This window comes from Notothenia rossii, assembly GCF_949606895.1.
Source record: "Notothenia rossii genome assembly, chromosome: 4".
NCBI lineage: Eukaryota > Metazoa > Chordata > Actinopteri > Perciformes > Nototheniidae > Notothenia > Notothenia rossii.
Genome location: NC_136902.1, coordinates 48,911,573 through 48,930,434, shown reverse-complemented (window position 1 = coordinate 48,930,434; position 18,862 = coordinate 48,911,573). Strand labels below are relative to the sequence as shown.

The following is an 18,862-nucleotide window of genomic DNA, read 5'->3' as shown; positions in this document are numbered from 1 at the left end:
AGAGATTCATAAATTACACCAGAGACGCAGTAACAAGAAAAATAGACATAGATTAGATTCATACCTTAAAAGGTGTGAAAGGAGGGATTTGTGGAGTCTATTTTTATATAACATTACAAGACTGATTCTTATTATTACATTATATGCTTATTGTGCTCATGAGATTGCTATGACTATAGAATAAATAGACACAATCACTAATCCCAGGTTCTGATGGGTTAGATACCAACGAGGGGAATAGTCAGAATAAAGTTTAGCTTGCAATATTGAAAGTAGGAAGGTCGAGTGCAGAGACTGAGAGAACACAAAGAGGTAGTCAGAACAGCACATCGCACCGGCCTTCAATTTGTATGGGAGCCGCGCTCCCCCGCAAAGCTAGGAAGCAACATTATGGTTTCCCACTATATCTGAAGAAACGTTAGAGAAAACAAATTACGTATGATGGTGCCAGAGTAGGGAGGGACTTCCACAGGCCGGGTGAATGCTGATTGGAGGATCGTGTTGCCAAGATACTCTATCTGAGTCTGCGCACCAACCAAAGAGAACCAAGTCTAAACCATGTTATCTCTTCAGCTAGTCTTGACCAATCATAAATGTACGGGCAACGCCCTGTGAAATAAAATGTATTGTCACACGAGATTCGAGGCTCTTGACGGATTTGGTGGTTACAGATTACAGCTTTGCTGCCTGTGATTCCCAAAGACGTGATGAGTTCTTGGCCAAGTAAAATATATATTTTGCTCTCTTTATAATAAATAGTTAAACTTAGAAGTTGTCTGTCTTTTCTGGAATTCTGAACCCAACAGATAACGGAGAATTGTACACCCGGAAGTAAGTATTCCCCTTACTGTCGATTGATTTTACAGTGATAACTGCACTACTCATCGACTAAAAAACACCAGATTATCCTTGTTAATTACACAACATTGATTGGTTTAAATTGTTTGCAATGCTTTTGTATTTTTCCCCTTCGATTCGGAGAAACAAATATGTTTTCGGAGTAAAGGATGGGAGAAGACACGACACTACCCAGAATCCCCAGCTATCGTTTAGGACTACACCATCTGCTCTGTTTGACAAACCGCATTCATTCCAATGGCTGCCGTCTATGTCACGTGATCTTCAAATTTCTCCCTGCAGAAAAAAAAAACATGGCCGAACTTCGTTTTATTTTCGATGGAAAATGCCTATTTTAAAGTTAGTTTGGCAATTCAAATGCGTTTTGATGTCATTTGATGCGAGAAATATGAGTTGTTATTTCAGATTATGTGTGCAGTGGATGTACATGATCTTTAGTTTGCTAGTTATTACGAAGATTACTTCAGGAAATTGCGTCCATAGAACGTTTTCATTGTTACCAAGGTGGTTGATAGGGACGCTGCTATCGATATTATTTCTGTTATGTTGTGTAACTGTTTAATGGTGTTATCTTTATTACTACCCCTTTCCCCGTCAATGTATAGGGTTGGTCCACAGCGCAAACGTATTAGTTTAACAAAATCTGCATCTAAAGATACGTTATTTTCCACCGTGCAATTCCATTCTCACATCTCACATTACATCGTCCATTAACAAATACCGGAAACAGACCGAAAACATTTAAAAAAAAAATAATAATACTTTATTCCGAGTGTGCTTACTTTTCTCTTTGAAAGTCATCACAAAACGGCATTCGAATACACGGTTCGGCTGCATTAAATATTACATATCTGGCGTAGTTCTCTATTTATAGAGCCCTGGTGAGAAGACTTCTAGACAAACATGAGGAACTGCCGCCAACACTGAAAACGTGACGTGGATCATAAATATATCAGCAATTAAACAACATCTTACATTTCTTTTCACACAACACGTCTCTTTGCAGGATCAACACTAATTCGACTGACTTTTATATTTGATCCAATTGGTAGATAGGCTGTATTTACACCATAAAGGTGCACAGCTAATAGAAAGAGACAACTGGTGGTTAAAGCATGTTATTGAATTTCATTATTTTTATTATTAGATATTAATAGGATCCCTATAAAGTATATTCATTACTCGTTATTCTCCACTAATAGTTAATTAAAGATTGTATATAATGAATATTTTGCACATCCCTTTCAAGATTTCAAGATTTTCTAAGGTTTATTGACATATACACAAACGGTGTTGTTATGCAATAAATGAAAAACTTGGGTCGCAGGTTCCTCAATAGTGTATTACAAGACATTTATCAATATTTGTGCATACCTCCAGCAATGTTAACTATGTTGAAGCACTTATTTTAACTGATATTATACATAATATTATACTCTTATAGGATGTATATAGATATTTAATCTCCGGCCTTGTCAGGTATTGAACAATTAATAAATAAAGAACACAGAATTATTCAATATAAAACACAGAATTTGTGTGATTATACTAAATGATTTACAAATAAACACCACTGCATATTTACAACTGTTACACATGCTGATGTAACGCGAATGTTTCCAACTTGGGATCAATAAAGTATATCTTATCTTAAGATGATCGATGGCTACTGCCATATTTGCAAAATTTGCCTCTGAACCTTGACAAGTACATGTTTCAGGCTTATCAATTCATGTAATGTAATTTAATGTAATGTAATCAATTAACAACAGGAGGGGTCACAAACATAAGACCAGCTGTTAAATAAAGCTCTTCTGACATAGCTGGCATGTGGGTATATACAGGACTGTCTCAGAAAATTAGAATATTGTGATAAAGTTCTTTATTTTCTGTAATGCAATTAAAAAAACAAAAATGTCATACATTCTGGATTCATTACAAATCAACTGAAATATTGCAAGCCTTTTATTATTTTAATATTGCTGATTATGGCATACAGCTTAAGAAAACTCAAAAATCCTATCTCAAAAAATTAGAATAGTTCCTCAGACCAAGTAAAAAAAAAAGATTTATAACAGCAAAACACAATCAAACATTTGAAAATGTCCATTAATGCACTCAGTACTTGGTTGGGAATCCTTTTGCACGGATTACTGCATCAATGCGGCGTGGCATGGAGGCAATCAGCCTGTGGCATTGCTGAGGTGTTATGGATGCCCAGGATGCTTCAATAGCGGCCTTTAGCTCATTAGCATTGTTGGGTCTGGTGTCTTTCAGCTTCTTCTTCACAATACCCCACATATTCTCTATGGGGTTCAGGTCAGGGGAATTTGCAGGCCAATCGAGGACAGTAATGCCATGGTCAGTACACCAGTTACTGGTGGTTTTGGCACTGTGGGCAGGTGCCAGATCATGCTGGAAAATGAATTCCTCATCTCCATAGAGCTTTTCAGCAGACGGAAGCATGTAGTGCTCTAAAATCTCTTGGTACACAGCTGCATTTACTCTGGGCTTGATGAAACACAGTGGACCAACACCAGCAGCTGACATGGCTCCCCAAACCATCGCTGACTGTGGGAACTTCACACTGGATTTCAAGCAACTTGGATTTTGCTCCTCTCCAGCCTTTCTCCAGACTCTGGCGCCTTGACTTCCAAATGAAATACAAAACTTGCTTTCGTCTGAAAAGAGGACTTTGGACCACTTTGCAACTGTCCAGTGCTTCTTTTCCTTAGCCCAAGTCAGACGCCTCTTCCGTTGTCTTGAGTTCAGAAGTGGCTTGACCATCGGAATACGGCTATTGTAGCCCATTTCCCGGACACGTCTGTGAACAGTGACTTTTGATACCTGGACTCCAGCTTCAGTCCACTGTCTTTGAAGCTCCCCCAAATTCTGGAAGCGACTCTTCTTCACAATGCTGTTAAGGCTGTGGTCATCTCTCTTGGTTGTGCAGCGTTTCCTGCCACATTTCCCCCTTCCAACAGACTTTTTGTGGATGTGCTTTGAAACTGCACTCTGTGAACAGCTTGCTCTTTGAGAAATTTCTTTTTGTGTCTTACCCTCCTGATGGAGGGTGTCAATGACGGTCCTCTGGACAGCAGTCAGATCAGCAGTCTTCCCCATACTTGTGATTTAGTTTACTGAACCAAGCTGAGTGTTTTTCAAGGCTCAGGAAACCCTTGCAGGTGTTTCGAGTTAATTAGACGATTCAAGTGATTCGTTGAACACCCTACTAGTATACTTTTTCATGATATTCTAATATTTAGAGATAGGATATTTGAGTTTTCTTAAGGTGTATGCCATAATCAGCAATATTAAAATAATAAAAGGCTTGCAATATTTCAGTTGATTTGTAATGAATCCAGAATGTATGACATTTTTGTTTTTTTAATTGCATTACAGAAAATAAAGAACTTTATCACAATATTCTAATTTTCTGAGACAGTCCTGTATATTAATGCTGCCCATTATGGGCAAAATCAATTTTCACCCATTTATTAATTATATGTTTTCAATTCGAGTGTTTCCTATCCCTAAACCTCCAGGGATGTACACAGTATACTGGCAACTTATTATTATGGGAAATACGAAAACGTCTTTTTAAAACTACAACTCCCAGTAGAGACGTGCCATAGATAGAGAACATGTTGCAGACACAATAGCCAGCATGTGTAGTTCTGGGGACGGGGTGGGGGAGGGGGGGGACGCGGTGGACCCGTTCAAATCCAGTTTTGGACAGTCTGCCGTGGTTCAATCCCATTTCAAGCAGGTAGCACAATCTACCTGCATTGCATTACTCTAAACGTGTAATAACGTGCTTTAACCAGTAGGTGGTTTGGGTTAAAAAGCTGTCAAGTTTACAGTGTTAAAAACATATATATACTGCTGTTTCTGGTTTAGTTTATGACGGATATATTTAGTTATTGTTTTGATATTTTTAACACAAAAGCGATGGAAAAAACCCACAGCAACACAGAAAAGATGGTCTTAACATGACCCAGCGGTCTAGTAGTTAATAAAAAACAATAATATCAAAACAAAATATTACTACTAACTTTATTGTGAAATTCAAACTGAACGGTAAAAGAATAGTTTCCGGTCTATTCTGAGCCCGATCTCTGTAGATAAATAAAAATAAAGAACTATGACAGATGTGTAATATATGTAATGCAGCCAAACCATTTATTACAATGCATTCATTCAATGTTGTGTAATTAACAAGGATAATCTGGTGTTTTTTAGTCGATGAGTCGTGCAGATATCACTGTAAAATCAATCGACAGTAAGGGGAATACTTACTTCCGGGTGTACAATTCTCCGTTATCCAATGGGAATGGACGCTCACATTGCCTTCAAGGGCAGCCGACACAAACGAATGCCGTGCTTCCATGAGCGTCAAATCCCGCAGCAGATGGGAATACATTGCAATCAGTTGAAAGCTATTTGCGTCCCTTTATGAAGCTGAAGGAGCGTAGGAGCGTCACAACTGCACGCCACGGGACCCTGACCAAACGTCGCTCCTGGACGATTATGGAGTGAGAGTGTGTTGTCCATGCGCGTCCCTCATGAAGAGGGTGCTTGGGGGGTAAAACTTGGACGGAGTCATGGCTGTCAACTGGGGGGTTGTAAACAAGGCCGAAGGGGTGAAGGCTTTTGTGCAGGCCCGACTCACTCAAAAAGAGACCAGACTCCGATAGGGTGTGTTCGAGTCTGGCCTCTTTGTGAGTGAGTCGGGTGTTTTGGGAGCATCACCCGATGGACTTGTGCAGCCATCTGCCCTGCTGGAGGTGAATTGTCCACACAGCCAGAGGAACATGTCCATCGCGGAGGCAGTCCACTTACCATCCTTCTGTCTCCGTGAGGAGGATGGGTCATATATTCTCAAGGAGAATCACCCATACTGGCACCAGGTCCAAGGGCAGCTGCACATCATAGACCGGAGTCTCTGCTACTTTGTTGTGTGGACCACGAAGGAGACGATCATCATCCCCATCCCGAAAGACCCTGCATGGCATGGTAATCTCCTCCTCCTGGAAAAATTCTACACCCAGCATATGCTCCCGTGTTGGCCAGTAGAGAGGAGGACATTTAAATAAACATACTCTTAACACCCTCGGACTCTGCGTTGCGTATGTGTGATGGGGTGTTATGCAGAGGGGAGGAAAACAGGACAGATTGGGATTGTGGTGGAGATGCTGAGCAGTTATTTAATTGTTGCGTGTAATTATTATTATACTGCGTGCTTCTTAGTTATTCCATCTTTTGCTGTAACATGGATCTGTATGTAACTCTATATTTACTTGTTATCTACCACACTTCCTTCTACATCATACACCATCATTATACATGATGGTGTATATAGGATATATATATTTGTATACATATCTGTAAATTGTATAATTTTTATTTTTCGTTTTTGGGATTGTTGGAAACGTCTTTTTGATCTCTCTGTCTATAAACACAAACTGAGTAAGATTGACAATGTAGTTGACTTTGAATTTGAAAAAAAAAATTATATATTTATGAGAATAGTTGACTGTTGTCAAATGAATCCAAATGAAACGTTGGACTGAACTACAACTATGCCTTTAAATCTCTACGGACTGTTTTTCAGTGGGATGGCAAGTTCCTATCTTTAAACATTTATTAGTTTTTTCTCAGAACAGATTTGATTTTCTGAAGTTAATTTAACTTTGGCGACCATGTAAGGTCATTATTAAAAGGTACAATCAATTTGTAATTAGGGTTGACTAAAATAATGAAAAGAATTTCATTTGGATAATTTACTGACAGAACAAGAAACTCAATGATGCTCTACTCATCTGTTCCCTTTTTATAAAGTGAAACAGTTGCAACGATAGATTTTAGTAAACTTAAAAACAACCTTCTCCAAAAGCTATCAAGGAATATACCGAATACTTGTTTTATAACTTTATTACATATTTTTATATATCTTCATGTAAACTTAAGAGCACAGCTGTATGTTGAGTATGTCAACTTTGCTTGGTTCATCTTACTGGGGGGCAGCTACATGGATGTCGGTGCAGTCCACAATAATGTTGCAGTTGAAGGCAGAATGAATTTATTATTGACTCAGAATGAAGCACAACTTCATGTCATACAATACATTGACTTTATTTGTAATTGTGTAAAAAAATATGAGCATTGATTAGCAAGCAGGACCTGCAGGAACAGAGAATGGTGATGGATGGAGCTGGGAAGAGAGAAGAATAAAGAAAACAGATCAACTTTATTATCGGATATTACAAATTCAATTTCAAAACAAGTTGCCGCTCCTACAGTTTTCTAGTATGTAAAGATGATTTCACATGACCTATGCAAAATATCACACTCAATGCATGTGTGTCTCTGGAGGGTGCATTGTGCCTTTGATGTAAATAAATAATATACAATAACCAAATACTATTACGTACAGTGGAAATCAGGTTGCCAGAGCAGGTCAGTCCAGTGTGCATGTTCCTCAGGGTCTCAGCAGTTACAGGTGAGGTAAGAAAAATAAAAGAGAAAAAGGTCAGTAACAACACTTTAAAGTAACAACACTTTGAATAATTATCTTTTTTAATAATTTTCTCTCAGTAATCACTTAACCTTCCAACAAACAGATTGTCTCACCCTCACTATCATCACAATGAAACACGTCCAGAAGAATGTCATGCAAAGCTGCCTGCCTTCCTTCCTTCGACTCTCCCTGAACTGCCTGATCTTTTAATGTTCAATGTTAACCTTTTGTGCTGATAGCATTAAGTAGAAAAGATCGCCGATGCTAATGTGGCGTTAGCCTACCTCCCGCCCCCTTAGCACCTGGTGGAGGGGGCGATAGGCTACTGTTCAAATGTTTCACAAAATACTTATCATGGCTACTCTTACTGTTTAACATTTTGGTTCACTTCATGTTAAGGCTAATACAAATGACAAGACTAAGTTATGTAATGTAATGCTAACTAACGTACTCGCTACTAGCTAGGTAGCTAACTTGACTTTGTTCCATGCAAAACATGTATATTGCCTGATTTGTTGGTCCAACGACTCCTGGTCCTTTCATCAGACAGGAACCAATAGAACGAGCAAGTGGTATGATCACTTTTGTGATTACAAACTGGTACAAAGCACACAGGCATCTTGTAAAAGTGAATAGGCTACATGCACTAGGGTCTGAGACGTACTTCCGCCTTAGCCGTAATATGGCTTGGCAGCTTCCGGTTTGCTTCCGGTCTGCGTAGCTGAGCGGGAGATCGTCCACAAATGTTTTACTGTTTAAATCTATAGTTTAAATATGAGTCGACGGAAGATTTTCAAAACTGAGCATTTGCCAAGACAAGTAAAGAACTACTCCGAGCACTGCTGTGTCCCACTTTGTACGGCGTCAGCTAAATTCAACGGCTACCTAAGTTTCCATGGCTTTCCGACCGAACTCGAGCTGCGAAGACAGTGGCTGGTTAAAATACAACGCGATAACTTTACAATCTCCTCTCACTCCAAGGTCTGCAGTCGTCACTTCGCTACGGATCAACTAATAGAGCCAAAAACCCTTGATGGCCGTAGGAGGCTTGTGAAAGGTCAAACAGAGTGGAATCACTTTACTTCTCAAACACCGCGGGCTAGTGTTTGGGAGAGAAGGGAGCGGCCCACTGAACCAGTCTCTCGGGAGGAGCAGGAAGAGCACATCGATGTCCATGACCATGATTACTGCTTAACCCCTGAACCAGCTTAACTGGACATGTCCTGTCAAGCTACAGAAGACAACTCCAAAACAGTGGAGGATCTGCAGCAGGAGTTAAGAGTCCAGCGAGAGTTTTGCTTACAGCGGTTTGCTGGCTCCGACGACAACATCCGATTCTATACCAGGTAATGTTTTGGCTAAATTCTATCCACATTTTTGAGATGGGTTAGCATATAAAAAATCCTGTTTACCTGTCGTTTGACTGCTGACTATATGCATGCAGTGTTGGAATAAGTAGGCTACTCATCTTAACTGAAGTATAAGTACAAATACTATGGTTTGAAAATACTCCTGAACTGAACATGTAGAATCATAAATCACGTGTTTTCATATATAAAAAGTAACTAGAAACTATGAAGGTTAACTAAATGTGGTGGAGTAAAACATACTAATACTAACAACATACTGATAATACTTTACTACAAGTGGAAATCTTCAAAACCTTACCAAAGTAAAAGTACATGTCAATATCCACTGCCTTTCCCCCAGTTGCACACTTAAGAATGAAGAGTAAAAGTAGTCATTCTGTGTAAAATGTTCCCTGTATGTTTTAGATTATTATTACTGCTGCTTTAATGTAGTTGTTACATTTTACTGCTGTATATTACTATACCTGCACCAAGTGCCTTCTTAATCAGTCTATTTGGATTGTAATGTATTATAGCAAACAAGAGGAAAGCATTAGCCCATGTGTTACAGTTAACGACTGTATTTACTGTGTCAATTAATGACTGGTATGTGTCTTTTGTGTACAGATTCCCGAGCTATAACCACCTGAGGGCCTTCTGGTTTTGGATTGAGCCTTCCATTTATAAAATGGTTTGTGTTACAAGAGCGATATCAGCTGCCAAGAGGAATGAAGAAGTGGTTACACACGCACGTCCATCAACGGTAGGCTACGTTTCTTTTAACACACAATCTAAACACAAACTGAAGTGAAAATGTTTCTCCGACATTTCATTGCTTTCGTGTAGGCTAAAAGGCTATAGTACTCAATCCTTTTTGAATACATCAGAGAACTAAAACAACTTAATGTTTTTCCCATGGTGTGCTACACTCATGACATTAATATAGTACCCTTTTTTTGTTTTTATCTTCCAGAGACAGCTGCTTCAGCCAATTGACGGGTTCTTCCTTTTTCTCTGCTTCCTGTCGGTGGGTTTGAAAGAGAGGGACCTTGCAAACCGCTTCAACGTACACCAGTCCACTGTGAGCCGCATCATTGCAACATGGACGAGTTTTCTTACAACTTTATTGGGGTCACAGTGCATCTGGCTTACACCTGCAGAAGTTCAAGCCCACCTCTCAGAGGCATTCAAAGATTTCCCAGACACACAGGTGATCCTGGATTGCACAGAGCTGAGGTGTCAAACACCATCCTCACTCCTCCTCCAAAGTGAAATGTATTCTACATACAAATCTCACTGCACCATGAAAGCCCTGGTTGGCATAGCCCCACATGGCACAGTGACATTTGTTTCCAGTCTGTATGGTGGTTCTGTCAGCGACAAGGAGATTTTCAAACAGTCTGGAATAGCTGCGTTGTGGACTGAAAACATGGCAGTGATGGTAGATAAGGGCTTCCTGATCAGCGATTGCTGCAAATGCAAGGTGTACTGCCCACCTTTTCTGTCAAAGCTGAAGCAAATGCCAGCCTATCAGGTGAGGGAGACACAGGCCATTGCCAGACTGAGGGTTCATGTGGAGCGTGTCATTAGGAGGATAAAAGAGAACAAACTTTTTGATGGTGTCATCCTCCTGTCCCATGCCTACAACATCAACCAACTGTTTGCAGTAGCATGTATGTTGTCAAACTATCAGAACAAAGCACTGGTCAAGACATGGGTGAAATAAGACAAGATGATGACACCTGTGCAGGTAGCTGTGATTAAGCTGGGTGAGCACACCGTAATCCCGTGTTGCCTGACACACGCTAGTGTTTTGTTTGAATAAATGGTAAATAGCAAATTTCAATGCGTTGATGATTTCTTACAAATGCAATGATTTGCTATTCATTACAAAAAAATCACTTCACTTTATTGTCTTTTTAAATAAAATTGTATATTTATTTACATATATGAAATGTGACAAGCAATATAAAAAACAAAATATTGAAATCACATTTTGTTGTCATTCAGAACACATGATTGAGGGATTGCCTCCTAAAAATAATGATGGCTGAGCCAGGGTCTAGCAGCTAACTGCTTATAGAGTTAACAATGGCTACAGTGCCCACTACTTTTTTAATGACAGGTACTTCGGCATGTATGTGTAAAAAAAAGAAAAAAGTCTACTTTTTCTGATTGCTCTTTGCACTTCTGGATCTGTGTATATTCTTTGCACCAGGTAGTCCTCCTGTGCCCACACTACAAAGTCACACCACTGCATCCCAGATACAAGAAGTTGACCCTGTACTTGCCAGTAATAGGCATGGCTTTTCTTGAGCTTAGGGGAGCCACATTCCATCTGCACATATTTGCAGTCGACATAATTTGAGACATAGGGACATTTGAATTCAACAAGGCCAAATTGGGGATATTCTGTTGGGTCAAAAACAACTCCATCAGGGGAGGCACCAAGCCAGGGCGTAGAGAGGTGAATGACAAGGCCACAAGGGGAGTAGTTGACGTTTGCCAGTCTACTGTATTCAGCTGCTACTGTGGGCTCCATCTCTGCACCTCTCCTCATTTCTGCAGTCTGCCTTGTACCTTTGAGTATTCGCTCTGCAAGAGAGTTAGCAGAGCTCTCACCTCTGACGTGACAAATGTCTCTAAACCTAGAGACAGTAACTCTGGGTTTGCGGAGCAGATGCCACTCTGAGCTAGAGCTTTGCTCACGGGTAGCCTCCTCAATTTTGTGAGACATTTCCAAATCAACAGATAAGCTGTGCAGTTGCTCCTCTTCTGAACACACCAGCGGTAAATCACATGGCAAGATCACATACCCCTCTATGGGCAAGTGGGGTGTTGGTGGTGTGTCAGTGTGAAGTGTGGTGTACCGAGACGTCAAAGCAGGCATCTGATAGGACAGAACACTGCCCTCCTGCACAATCGTGAAGGCACTTTCCACAAGGGGCTTGTCAGGTCTCATGTTCATTGTGGTCACAAGCGGTCTGTCTTCAATGCCGAATGCTGAGTATGCCTCCGTAGCTCTGAACAGGCAGGGATCTGGTAATGGCCCCACCATGCCTCTGTAGAATCCACTCCTCCAAAGAATGGCAAAGACAATATAGCACATTAATGTGACAATAAAGGTTAGGAATACAGCACCAGAATTATGAATTTTAAAAACACAGGATTCACAATTTTCCAGCTAAAATTACCTTACTCCAGTCTGCACCATCCTATTTGGTACAGGCTTGGTGAAGACCATGGAGTTGATGGGCCCTGGCTTCACACCCTTAAGGAAAAGACAATTACTGTTAGTTGAATCACTTTAAAACAAAAACTCTGTGAAAGATTACAAGTATTTGAACCTCATTGAAATTACCATTGTTCGCGGCTTGTGCCATTGCTGTTCCGATTCAGTACAGCTATGCACAGGTGGCACAACTGGCATGTTTAGTTCAGTGTAGTGTGCTGTTTGGAACAGCAATGCTACTGATTGCACCAAACAGTTCCTGCAACACAGGAGCACTGGTTGTGCGTGAGCACCACTGGTGATGAATCACGAAGCGTTATCTAAAAAAGAGAGAAGAAATACTAGTGATTAGTAACCTCACTTGTGGGAAATGAGCGAGGAGGTTATGGTTAGAATTATTGGTTATTTTTACTGACCCATTATCCTAGAAGAAGCATGTATTCCTGAATGCTTAGTGTTACCCTCTTACCCTACAATACCACAATGAACTTTCTTTGGAAACTAAGATGCCTTGAAAATTGTATTAAAGCAGTTTTGACTATATATTTGAACCCCCAAACTTACACATCCATAATCAATGTAATAATATCTGACCAATCAGCTGTGATAAAGCAGGGAGAAGTAGGACACTGTTGAGATTCCCTTAAGGTAAACTAATGTTTAACTGAACTGAAACTCAATAAACAGGGGGGAACACAGTGTCAATGCTGCCTGCCTACACTCAAACTGCTCGCTCTTCCTCATTGACCTGTAGCACAAGGCTCTCACGCTGACCTGCCCTGTCAGCCTGTCTTTATTGGACACTGAATGAAGAAAAACAGAGCAACAGCGTTAGATCTATACTCACGTCAAAACATCTATGGCAATATTGCTTTACAAAAGCTGATACCATTATGCAGTGTGGCTAATAACAAAACAACCTCTAGTTGGCTAGGCTATAAGGCTATTAAACGATAGTATGTTTTAGCAAAATGGCTAATGTTTTAAAGAATTAACACCAGAAACAGTACATAGCGTTACCCAGAGCCCTATAGTAGTCTACTATAGTAGTAGTATAATATTAGTTATACCTGTTACTCCTGTTACCTTTCTTACCTTCATAGTTGTGTATATATGACGCAGCATATAATTTGAAGCCTTTATCTAGTGTGCTGGCTGGGGCTTTAGTCGTCTGGCAAATCCGATGAACATCTGACATTTTTAATTTCGGAAGCTCTTGTAGGCAGCGGGTGTAGAAGGTCGTCATTTTCAAACAGAAAATGAATCGGCCGCTTTGAGTAGAATGCGGAAGTGAAAGTGCATGTAGCCTATTTATTGGAGCAATCTCTTATATTTATTGGAGGGAATAAATCAGTTATGAGATCTTCTTCTTTGCTTTAATTGCGAGTCGCAACCAGTCTTGGAGCATTGTCACCTATGACATCACTTACGCGACCCAGAATGGGATTTGGGATTTGTAGTCTTTCTAGTTGCGTATTTTTCATAGTCTTATATTTCAACAGTTTTACGACAAACTGTGACTTTTTTTTACATGGAAATGATTGTTTAAGATTGACAAACATCATATATGTCATTGGTGGCACATTCATTGGTGGGATTAAAAGATAACATTCTCTCTCCATTGACTCCATTGGGTCCCATGGAGGCTCCCGGAAGGGGAGGGACTTCGCGTCTCTATGCGGTGTTAAGGAGTCGTGGTGGAGTCACGCATTCTGGTGAGATCAGGTTGGTAGAGACACTTGAGTAACCAATAATGTAGCCAGAATTTATTTTTTTCTTTAACCTTTAACATGTTATCCTTTAATATTCTTGTTTTTCTCTCTGATAATCCATCAAGTCAATCAGTCAATGAAGAGCCTGCATGCCAACAGGCTTAGTTTACAGGCTTAGCTTACAGGCTTAGCTCAGCAAGACTTGAGCAAAGGACACTGAATATGAATGAGTTATAGAGAAGATGTAAGTTTGTCCCAGAGACTATAACACTGATCAACCCTGTCAACTAACTTATGTTGTAATAGACAGAGAGGCTTGAATCATATCAACAACAATATAATGAAGTGTCTCATTATTTCCTTAAAAAAATACATATTATGTTAAGTTACTCCAAACTGTGAGGGGGATAACTGTGAGTTATGGTTTTGGGAATTTGACAAAACAACTTAAATTCAACATCCTCTTACTATCTTTTTCATTCATTTGATAAAATGCCATGAGTCATGATTCCCATTATTTTATGTTCCTGCCTTTTCCAGTCATCATACTCATCTCACCACATTATCAGATAAGAGAATGCTAGAAGGGGATGCATGATGATCTGAATAGCTCCCTGCTAAACTCACCCCTTACTCTCTTCTGTGCATGACAACACATTCTCACAGCTGTCAGTAAATACATTTTCTATTGATGATGTTGATGGTCACCCCATGTTCTGCAAGACAAATGTAATGTGGAGAAAAGTAACCTCAGACACATGTGAAACTAGGTCAGGACAAACGGCTGATGACATGACAAACAGTGAAGCTGGATTACATGGCACTTTGTTTCCTGTCAAAGCTTTGTGTGGGTCATTAGATCCCACCAACAATGAAAACTACTACTGAAGTATTATTTGAATTATTTGAAGGATTAAAGTAACGTGTTATGGCAGGAAAGTTCAATCTGGTATATTCATAGAATGTGTGTTAAACTTGTGATTTCTGCATTGAGTGACTTCTGCCTAGCAGATACCAAGAAGAGGCCCCTAGGGTCTCTCTGTTAATTATCAATAGTCCTTGCAATTAACAGGGGAATTCCCAGATACATTTTCAGATATATGGCAGTTAAAGTCTTGTAGAATTAATGATTTATCTCCTACAGACCCCAAAAGAGGCCTTGAGACTTGGGTCACCCAGCAGTGAACGAGATAAACGTCCTTTGTTCTCATTTTTAAATGTACGTGCGTTTCCTGCAAGACTCTTATCAGATCAGGAGATGATTGGGTCACACACAAGTTAGAGAGACAATGGTCCTTCTGATCAAGCTGACTTTGGGGTCAAGGGAAGTTCAGGGAAGGCCTTAGGCCATGGGAACAGTTAAGATTTGTTATTTACCTAATCCTAAAGATGTCATGAGATGATGACTGGTAAATCTATACAAGCATAGCTTTCAGAGGGACAAACACACACACACACATACACTGTGAAGCAACAGATGGAATCAATAACCGCGGACTTACTACCTGGGGTCCCGCCCAGAAGGGAAACGATCCAATGGAACACTGCCAACTCACTTGCTAGCTCGCTCAGAAGTGAACTCGCCAATAACAAATAGCTAGGAAGGAGCAAGCGACAAAACTCCTCCCCACCTGTGTATAAATGTTGTGATCATTTTGAAGATCGGCGCTCTTGTTTTTGACTTGCCGTTCCTGAGACGTGTCTCACACGGTGGTAGAACCTGAGCCCGGAGTACTCTGCAGAGTGCTTCGTGATTCGGTGATTGGGTGATGTATTGTATGTTTTTGCCATTAAAGCAGATTATTGTTAACCCTTATCCTGGCTGCTTTGAATTTTTCCTTCTTTTGAGAACCCGCTCATAGAGGAACGGCGCGGAGCAGAGATTCTGCCCCAACACTACACAGTACAGAAAACTATAGAGGGGCACAGAGGAACTATTCAAACCGTGGTTGGATTTGGTGAGCTTCTTACAGAGCCTTTTTTATTAGAAATGGTTTTGCTTTTCTGTTTCTCCAGCTGTCTTTCTTCACAGACAACAGAAGGCTGTTTTAAAGTTCAGCTGCAGAAAGGGAAAGCTTTTTCTATGCAAAATAGGGCTTTAACTAAATACTACTTTCATTATCAATGAATCTTTTGATTATTTTCTGGATTTATTGACATAAATGTCCGAATATAGGGTAAAATATCCAGTTTCTCAAAGTCCAAAGTGATGTTTTTAAATGGTTTATTCTGTCAATCTCAACTAGGTAGTCAATTTCCATAATTGGAGTCTGAAGACAGATTTTTCTGTCGGTTTTGCAATAACTTTTAACGCTTAATATATTGTGAAAAAAGTTTGTTATTATTTTTATGTTGATATATTAGTGGAATAATCGCCGCAGCTCTATTTCTCACCTATGTAATGTGGAGCCATTTATTAAGTATAGGAGAGTTCTTTTATTTTAGCAGTTAATACTGCGTATTTTTGAACTCTGAAGATAACTGGAGAGGGAAGAAGTATATGTCATTTCAAGTGTAGGCAATATATTCTGAAAGAAACACCACTAATAGATCATTTTCATATCTTATAGCATGTCTAGAGGGCATCTTTAGGTTTTTCAAATGATCTTAACCTTCAGATACGTAAACAGAGGCTGAAGAAGTACTCATTTACAATGTAATTAAGCAGGGGTAGACATTAAGGGTAAAATGCCACTGGCACTCCGGGCCGGTGGAATTGTATTATTACTGGCCCCACCATTGTAACCACTGGCCCGGAGCATTCGTCCAAAAAAAATCGACTAATAATGAAGAAAATGAACACATTTGTTGCAATAGTAATTAATGCACTAACTACATTACCACTTGTACTACAACATTTGAATAATCAGTTCTTCCTCATTTTCCTCAATTGTTCATATTTGGTTTATTAAAATAATGATATTGTGGTCATTGTTAAAAAATGTCTGCTATTATTATGAGTATTATTATTTGTATAATGCACTTTCTGCCTTCCTGTCATTAGGAGTTAGAAATGTAATGGCTATGTAGTAGGTCAGATTAGAACCTTCATTATCCTAAACTGCTGGGACATTTCCCTATAGCTAATACCTTTATATTTTCTACTCTTCACTTACTGGATGTGAGAGGACGCTGGCGTCGTTTGCTCGCCGCTTCTCTGTCTGGATTTTTTTTTTACTCTTTTCTACTCTTTCCTCAACATTTCTTAGCAGCTTTTTAGCCGACCAGTCCAGTTAAGATCTATGTCAATCTTACACTGGCTGAATCAATGAGATGTGTCCGTGTTTTCCTACCTGAAAACACCGGCTCCGTTTCGCCGCTCCACCTGCTCTCCTTCTGATCCTCCCGGCTTCACCTGCCTAGCTCCTCCAACGCTGCCTCCACCCCATTCCCGGACTTCTCAAAACGTGTCCTGCCTTTGGCTGGCCTGGACCCCTCTTCCGTGGACTACTTGGAGCTAGCTGCCTGCACCTCTGCAGTCATCAAGCTGCAGGATACCCGCTAGCTGCTAATGCTAGCGGCTGCCCGGCTCACCTGTCCACTCAACGCTCCGTCTCTCCTGCCTGGCATGGCATTGAGGTACTCCGCTGCGAGACTTCTACAACTCAACAACCATTCCACACCGTTATGCATCTCTGTCATCAAAAACCAAAAACTTCTAAAACGAACCAGATACATCCATAGAGGCTCCGGTCGCAAGTTTGTTTACTTTCACACAGGACACTCCATCCCCGTATTCTGGTCAGCTGAGCGCACACCCACAATTCGACTACGTCATCACAACAATACAGACGAGCGCGCCCCCTGTCTGCAAGCCCTGGCAATGACACCTGAGTCAATCCTCACCACACAAAGCAATATGAAGCTCACTCTGTTTAATACCCGGTCCCTCAACAATAAAAGTCACATTCTCAACGAATTCATTCTGGACAATAAACTGGACTTTCTCTGTCTGACAGAAACCTGGCAACAACCTCTGGATTATCTCTCACTCAACCTCACTACACCCAATGGATACTCATACATAAATAAGCCACGCTCGGAGGGCCGAGGTGGTGGAATTGCCGTAATACACCGACAGGACATTAAAACCAGCCTCATCCCCATCTCATCTGCTCCTTCATTTGAACACCTGGCTTTTAAACTCTCACACACAGTCAGTCCTGGCAGTTGTCTACCGCCCTCCCAAACCAAACCCATCATTCCTCTCTGATTTCTCTGAATTTCTGACCCAGCTCTGTTCTCTCTCCACCTCAGTCCTCCTACTTGGTGATTTCAACATCCACATGGACTCCACTGACTCTGATAACTACACGGACATGCTTAACTGCTTCAACCTCATTCAACATGTCAACTTTCCCACCCATAACCGTGGCCACATTCTGGACCTTGTTTGCTCGACTGGACTAAACCTTCACCATCTGTCTGGCTCAGACCTCTTCCTCTCCGACCACTTAGCCATCACCATGACCATCAACATTCCCACCCCACCACCAAAGCAAAAACGCAAAATCAACTTCCGTAAATTAAGCTCTGTCTCAGCTACCTTGCTCTCATCCTCCCTCTCTGAAAAAATATCCACCACTCCCTTTGTGGACCTCCATAGCCCCTCTGATCTCACTGACTACTACAACAACATTCTGTCCTCCTGCCTTGACCAACTTGCACCCATAAAAACCAAAACAGTTTCCTTCACCCACTCTGCTCCCTGGTTCACCCCTGAACTCCGTCTGATGAAAACCCGTGCCCGGCAACTTGAAAGACTCCGCAATAAAACAGGTCTCACAATTCATTCTCAAACCTACAAAGACCACCTACAGCAATATAAAGATGCCCTCTCCCATGCCCGCACCACCTACTACTCTCAGTTAATCCACTCTGGCTCCGGAAACCCCAAAACACTCTTCTCCACAATAAACAAACTCCTCAGCCCCCTGGACACCACCACTCAGTCATTCACAGTAGACAAATGCAGCTCTTTTCTCAAAAAATTTCAAAGCAAAATAGACAACATTTACAGCAGCTTAACCACTACCACACCAGCTCTCCCTCAAGCCACCTGCCCCCCCTTATCCTGCCAACCCCTGTCCCAGTTCTCCCCTGTCTCCCCTATTGACCTCTCTGATCTCCTCACAGGAATGAAAACTGCCACCTGCACCCTGGACCCCATCCCCTCCAGCTTTGTTAAGGC

The 18,862-nt window shown here is 40.8% G+C and overlaps 2 protein-coding genes across 3 annotated transcripts in view; both read right to left on the bottom strand.

Moving 5' to 3' along the window:
* The window catches only part of slco4a1 (solute carrier organic anion transporter family, member 4A1), a 221,014-nt gene that overhangs the window by 179,413 nt on the left and 22,739 nt on the right, over positions 1–18,862 (bottom strand). The gene's annotated exons all lie outside the window — the stretch shown is intronic.
* LOC307037006 (uncharacterized protein) lies at positions 6,924–17,395 on the bottom strand. Of its 2 annotated transcripts, XM_079677716.1 has the most exons (7): positions 16,965–17,395; positions 14,299–14,387; positions 12,679–12,762; positions 12,089–12,279; positions 11,922–11,998; positions 7,293–11,804; positions 6,924–7,072 (listed from the first exon to the last, which is right to left on the bottom strand). In XM_079677716.1, the coding sequence occupies exons 4-6, from the start codon at positions 12,155–12,157 to the stop codon at positions 10,835–10,837; spliced, it is 1,116 nt and encodes a 371-aa protein (XP_079533842.1). In that variant the 5' UTR covers positions 12,158–12,279; positions 12,679–12,762; positions 14,299–14,387; positions 16,965–17,395; the 3' UTR covers positions 6,924–7,072; positions 7,293–10,834. The 2 variants fall into 2 exon arrangements, with proteins under 2 accessions (XP_079533842.1, XP_079533841.1); XM_079677715.1 differs by lacking the exons at positions 12,679–12,762; positions 14,299–14,387.